Source organism: Patiria miniata, unplaced genomic scaffold (genome assembly GCF_015706575.1).
Source record: "Patiria miniata isolate m_02_andy unplaced genomic scaffold, ASM1570657v1 HiC_scaffold_14, whole genome shotgun sequence".
Lineage (NCBI taxonomy): Eukaryota > Metazoa > Echinodermata > Asteroidea > Valvatida > Asterinidae > Patiria > Patiria miniata.
The window spans coordinates 3,218,902-3,225,545 of NW_024037052.1; the positions used below are offsets into that span (position 1 = coordinate 3,218,902).

At 41.2% G+C, this 6,644-nt stretch overlaps 1 protein-coding gene across 1 annotated transcript; it reads right to left on the reverse strand.

Annotated features, from left to right (window-relative positions):
• Positions 1 to 5,501: 5,501 nt before the first annotated feature.
• Positions 5,502 to 6,644, reverse strand: LOC119722208 (neuropeptides capa receptor-like). Its single transcript, XM_038192253.1, has one exon. It carries the CDS (start codon positions 6,642 to 6,644, stop codon positions 5,502 to 5,504), a length of 1,143 nt encoding a protein of 380 aa, XP_038048181.1.

The following is a 6,644-nucleotide window of genomic DNA, read 5'->3' on the forward strand; positions in this document are numbered from 1 at the left end:
TTTTATGTTATTTTCAAAAAAGCACATTGATGTTGAAATTAATATTTATATTAATAAATCTAAGATAAGCCAAGTAGATCATTTCAAATTTTTAGGTGTCATAATTGACTGTAACCTTTCATGGAAATTACAGTGCCAAAAGGTTCACACATCAATTTCCCAGTTATTGGGTGTACTACGTAAGCTTCGACATACACTACCTAGACATGTCCTCTTCTCTATTTATAATACACTTGCATTACCCAATCTTCAATATGGAATTCTAGCATGGGGAAATACCCATAGTACTTATTTGAATAAATTATTAATAGTACAGAAGAAGCTGATGAGAGTCATCACAAACTCCGGTTTCAGAGAACACTCTGCGCCCCTTTTTAGCCAATATAAAAACACTGAATGTTTTTGAACTGTACAAATACCATCTAGGAATCCTAATGTTTAAATTTGAAGGCAAACTACTACCTATAAATATCAGGTCCATGTTTGTGAGGAATCTAGATGTCCATTTACATAACACAAGATCAGCCAAAAAAATTCACATTGGCAAGGCTAGGACCGCATCATTCATGAAAACAGTTAGACACCAAGGCCCTCTTCTTTGGAATCAGCTTACCCCTATACCCTTCTTTCGGACTGTGCATAAATTCAAAAGATATCTAAAAAAACGTACTTATTTCTGGTATTATATAAGACGTGCACCCATAATTCACATTTGTATAAGTCACACTCCATCATAATCAAATGTTATATTGTAATTTAGTACATGTATATTTCAATTTCCTTCAGTTTTTCTACTATTATGCCAAGTAAATAATTAATTTATTAATTTATTGACCACTGTCACATGGTTGAACGTTCACATTCCTCACGTATGCATGCGCAATGTACTACAAGCGAATCAGTATTTCATGTTCCGAAATTCTCACTACACCAGCCCAGCTGCGTTTTGACAGAGTTATGAGTAATTTTCCAAGAGAGGCCAAATTGATCATAGGACCAAGTTTTCAATTTTAGGCATTGGGACAAAGGTAGCCTAATTGCTAAAAATGTTCAGCATGTAAACATGTTTACAAACTGATAGCAATTAGGAAGTGTTTACACTTGTGTTTATTCGCCATGTAGGCCATGCAATTATCCATACTCTGAGGCAATTGGTTACCTTCATCCTAGCCCCATAAAATTAATGTGGCCTATTTACTCGACCACCTCCGTAAATAAGATTTACTCACAACGTTAGCATTTGTTACCAAACTTATTTTCACATTCAGACTGCGTGCATAGTTGTTAAAAAAACACTCCCCTTGTCAATAACAAATAAAAAAATGATGCGAAAGCGTTCAACTCCCCAGTTTTGGTGTCATTTCCAACTCCTTTAGGAGGCTTCTTGGCATCCGTTCGTGTGTAACTCACTTGAACCATGTTCCAACTGAACACCACTCTCGCCCAGTAACTGATGGGATACATGGATCGTTCACCTGTCAGTCACGCGCACTGAACTCTATATAAAGACTGGATAGCGGATATCCATACACCAGTCACACAGTAGAATTTGCATATTGACCAACTCGCCCCCGGTCTCACGAAGATGGCCGCGTATTTTACGAACGTTCAACGCGTATATACAGCGCGCTCTGTATCAAGAGTTGACGCGCGTTTTGGTCACGTCACGTACACGTATTATGATTTCGTAAAAAGGACACATTTCCGTAGTGATTATTATTCCAAAACACCGAAAAAGTGAACTGCGGTATTAAAAAAAAAGTAAACAACGACGTTAGAGAAATTGTAAACCGTGGTCAGTGGTGGTGGTCAAATTATAAGTCAAGTGAACCCCGATGTTACAAAAGTAATCATGCTGTATATAAAGATGGCAACTTGTCCTTTGTAGATCACCAGCCGGTCTCACCGGTCTCACCAATAGACCGCTTGCAGACGCGTTCGATAATCGACGCGCGAAGGCGCGCGACGCCATGTTGTGGGACAAGCGCATATCTATCCATGCACATTTTGTCCCACAACATGGCGTCGCGCACCTTCGCGCGTCAATTATCGAACGCGTCTGCAAGCGGTCTATACGGCGTCAAATTAATTCATTGTGCGGCTCTTTATCCGCTATGGTCACGCGGCGCGGCACGCCGCACGCCAGGTAGTCTTGGCCCAAGACCGGCTTTGTCTCGCCGATAGTGCCCTCTACTGTTGCCAGCGCGCGCGCTATATACCAACTGCAAGTAGACGAAAATAATCCAGTCGGATTATTGGCAACCTTGTACCCAGGGTGTCGAGTAGTACGCGCCAACCACTACCTGCTCTCTCCCCCTGGTATTGGATCATTCGCATGTGCAAGATTTTTGAACACGTATGCAAATGAGGTATAGTCTGGTGCCTGGCTGTGCATTATATTTCGTTTGTTATTATAAGCGGTGTCTGAGGTAAAAACAGAATCAATTCGTAACAGTGCAAGCATGGCGTTAGTTACGAAAACACGATGTTATTTTAATTAAACTGTTACGATCTGAATGAGACAACATGCAGTATCACATTTCACATTAACATGAACACATTGGAAAGTAAATGAATATTTTCAAGAAGGCGTGGACGAATGATCGCGAAAACACGTACTGCACGTTGTGAATAACAACACCAAGTACACAATATAAATCAATTTCTAGCCAATTGTGGTATCGAATCAGGATACAGGAATAAAGTTTCCTGTCCAGGACTTACTTTTGGAAACGAGGTTGGAAATAAGGTAAGCACTTGGGACGAGGTTGGATTATTGGGCCAAGCGTTTGATATCTAATTTTAAAGTGGAAAGGAGTATCTTTCAAACCATACCTATATTATTGATGTTGGTTACACATTCTACGTCTGGCATTCCGTTAGGCCTATATTTTGTTTGCATTAAAAAAAAATATATATATTCATACTATATACCATGCACCTCATTACTGTTTGTGAATGAACTTGTGCAATCGTGCAAAACCATACAGGAAACAAATACATGTAAGTTGAATTCTAACCCTTATCCCAACCCCCTAGCCCCTAGCCCCAAAACAATCATGCACTTGTTGCCCGACCCCACTTGCTATGAAACGGAGCAATTTATAGACGCCGGGTAAGGTCAGGGAGTCAATCTAGCTGGCTTGTACGCGTTCGTTCATAGATGTAATCGACTGCAAAGAAAATATGGACTACGTTTGGTGCAGTAATTGAAAAAATGTCATTTTTTTTCAATGTTGGCATGGTCGGCCGACCAGCGTTGGAAATTGATAAAAAAATAACCACTTTTCTTGAAAATGTTAGCACACCTGACTTTTATTTCCTGAAAATGGCGACGTTTAGTTTACCACAATTATTCGGTATTGCGTACATCATCGTGTGGTACCAGGTCAGGACGTATAATTGATACGTGATAATCGGAGAGTGAGAGACATCACACGAGTTTACATCAGAAATCCTAAACCGCTCTTAAAATGCATGCCACAAGAGTCCCATATTGCTTTTTAATATCACCAATTAAGACAAAAAATGCGAACTGCTTGATTTCTTTGGTAAGTACAATAAAGCACAGTACTAATCGATTATGGGAGATTTTTAAAAGCCTTTAGGCGTTGATCAATGAACGTTTTCGCAATGCATGTAAATGTTGGTTTTGAAATTCCCCCAAACAAGGGATGATTCTCTCAAATGGGTTTGGGCAAGTACATTGTCCAACAAATTTTCTAAGCAGGGTTGTCGATTTTCTCGTACAAATTCTGAGTGACTATTCTTTTCTTTAACGACAGCAACACGAAGTAAACCTATCAACAATGCTTACTGAAAATAACATTAAGGGCCTATCTAGTTATCTAAGAGAACACATAACAGACCAAAATTGTTTGTTCAAACAAAGGCTTGGTGTCTTAGAATGAAGCTTGCGGATGATACCGTGTGACCGTCAGTCTCTCTTCAGGAAGAGTTAGTTTTGAAATTCCAGTTGCTTGGTATATTCTCGACATTTTGGACGGTGCCAAATCTTGCAGGAGAATTCAGACTGTCTGAAACATCGAGATCATGTTCTCATTTCTTCACCTTTTCACAGAAGCGTGTGATCACTACAGACTCACAAGGCTCTCTTCAATGGAATAACCATTGCGAAGCGACTGCCCAGTGACAGATTATCTGGTTAGCCGGCATAATGCTTTCGCCATTGAAGGGGGCCTCCGTGATAGAAGTGACCGCGTGCTTGGATTGGTCTTTAACAGGGGGGAACGGGGTCAAATTTGGTTCGAATTCCTTTTGTCGGGAAACAGAATTTTGGAGTGCCCCTCCAGGAAATGACCCCAAACGACCCCATAAATTGCACCCCCAGTTATGCAAATGGACAGCAAGATTGATACGCACATGGTGCAATGCCCCGCATTCCTGTGTTCTTTCTACTATGAAAAGCTTTAAATCATATTTACATGTAAAATGACGGGAGCTGAGATATTAATTCGCCATTTAAATAAGGGAATAACTATGTACTTGGCTGGTTTTAAAAACGGCGTTCAAAACCGTTCAAAACTGCGACCAGCAGACACATAGCCGGTTTTAGACATACTGGTTTAATACCGGTCAAGCACATGTTTTTTACATTCATAAATACCTGTCGGTCAAAAAGTCAAACATTCACAATTTTCCAACGTTCTTGTTCAACAAAAATTTTACCTCGTGTTTTGTGAAACGCCCCTCTTACCAGGTCTATGGTATGTGCGCGGCGCGTATACTGGTATGTGGCGTGGAATGCAACGGTGCAGGAATAGTGTTTTATCAACCGTACAAAATCGAATAACCAAACCAATGGGCTTTCGTCCCATATGAACGGGTAAAATGTCTTAAGTAATCATGAATATTATAAACAGTAACATTTCCATTTTTTTTGCCTTCATTTAAATTACAAGGGCAGTGAAACGCTGCTATAACGAACATCACAAGATCCACAGAACTTGTTCGTAATAGCGATCGTTCGGTATAAGGATTTTAAGCTGCCGGTGCTCCGGAACTCACTTTCAACAAATAGCGCCCTTCATACCTTCACCCTACACGCCCTGGTAGTTGCTGAAAGACGACTTAAAACACGTGCCGACTATTGAACTATGTAATTAAACAGTTTTAAGCTTACTACTTACAGCAATGGGTGGCTTTACCCTTCTATTCCTTGGGGAAATAATAGCCACTTGTCACTCTTATGTTGACAATTTTCAACATCAATGTTCGTACATTTTGTACACAAACATCGGGAGCCAAGGACGATATTGGTATAGCCGAATGTTCGGTATAGCGGTGTTCGGTATAGCGACGTTCCACTGTACGTTTTAGGATGTTTATGTACATGTCATATTATGCTAATTCATCCTTCGTACACAAATCGACCAAGTGCTACCCAGCTTAGTAGGCATGCGTTAAAAATCCTTTGTACATGGGTGTATGCATTAGTACATGTACGCCCTACAATTTTATTTCTCAAATTACCTCAGAAATCACAGTCTGGTTTCGATGTTCTCGTCTATGGCTAAGGCTGTTGTGTTATTCTGTTTTGGTGCACGCATTACAGAGAGAGATGCGTTTTGCCTTCTGGCTTGGCCTTTGCACTTGAACGCCACTCTGATCGCAGAACGGTACGCGGGGTTCACGGCACCGTAGATCAACGGATTAACCATTGCATTGATGTACTGGGGAACAAGGGATATCCATGTGATTTCTGATCCTAATGCAGCCCGAAATGGATCAGGAATCTGAGCCAGAAGACAGATCCATCTAGACAGGCTGAAGATGCGATATGGGGCCTGACATAAGAAGAACACAGTGCCGTTAGCGACCAGCATTTTCGCCACATGATTTCGGATACGAGTTGCATCATGATCTGTGTTTACTGTAATATTTTGGTTGGAGGTGCGTTTGTTGAGCATTTGTAAGATTCTTACATACATGGAAACGTTAGCCACCATTGCCATGATCCAGGGGAGATTCAGTAGGGGCGGAATGAAGTAGTTTACCCGAGGTGATACAGGTCCACAGTACAAATAGCTGGATGGGTAGTCTAGAAAGGCGTCCACATCGGGCCATTGGAGACAACGTACGTTGAGAACTAGAATGTCCGGAGATGTTGAAGCGGAAAACAAAAACCCCACCAGCCAGCAGATTGCAATCATTCTACGGGTGCGTCTTCTTCCGCGGATTTTGAGATGTTTAATGGGATGGCACAGGGCGAGGAATCTCTCGAAAGATACCATGGTAACTAAAGCAATGGATGCAAAGTAGCCAGTATTCATCACGGTAAAAAAACTGACACACTGGGCAGAATTCACGAAGGGATCGTGAAATGCCACGACGGATGCAGTGTAACTCCTTATGTGGTATGCGGACGCCATACTCGAGTAGAGAAGATCAGCAAGTGACAAGTGTGCCAAGTATATGTTGGTATCTGATCTCAGTTTGGGAACACGGACAATGACAAATAGAAAAGTCAAGTTAGTGATGATACCAAGACACCAGATGATAGGTAAGACGATGGTCTTAATGGAGACATCCAAGGGAGTGTATAGCCACGAAGAAACTGCCTCCTGACTGATATTGACAGTATCCTGTTCACTGCACTCAACTGATGTTATTCCTGCTCCCAT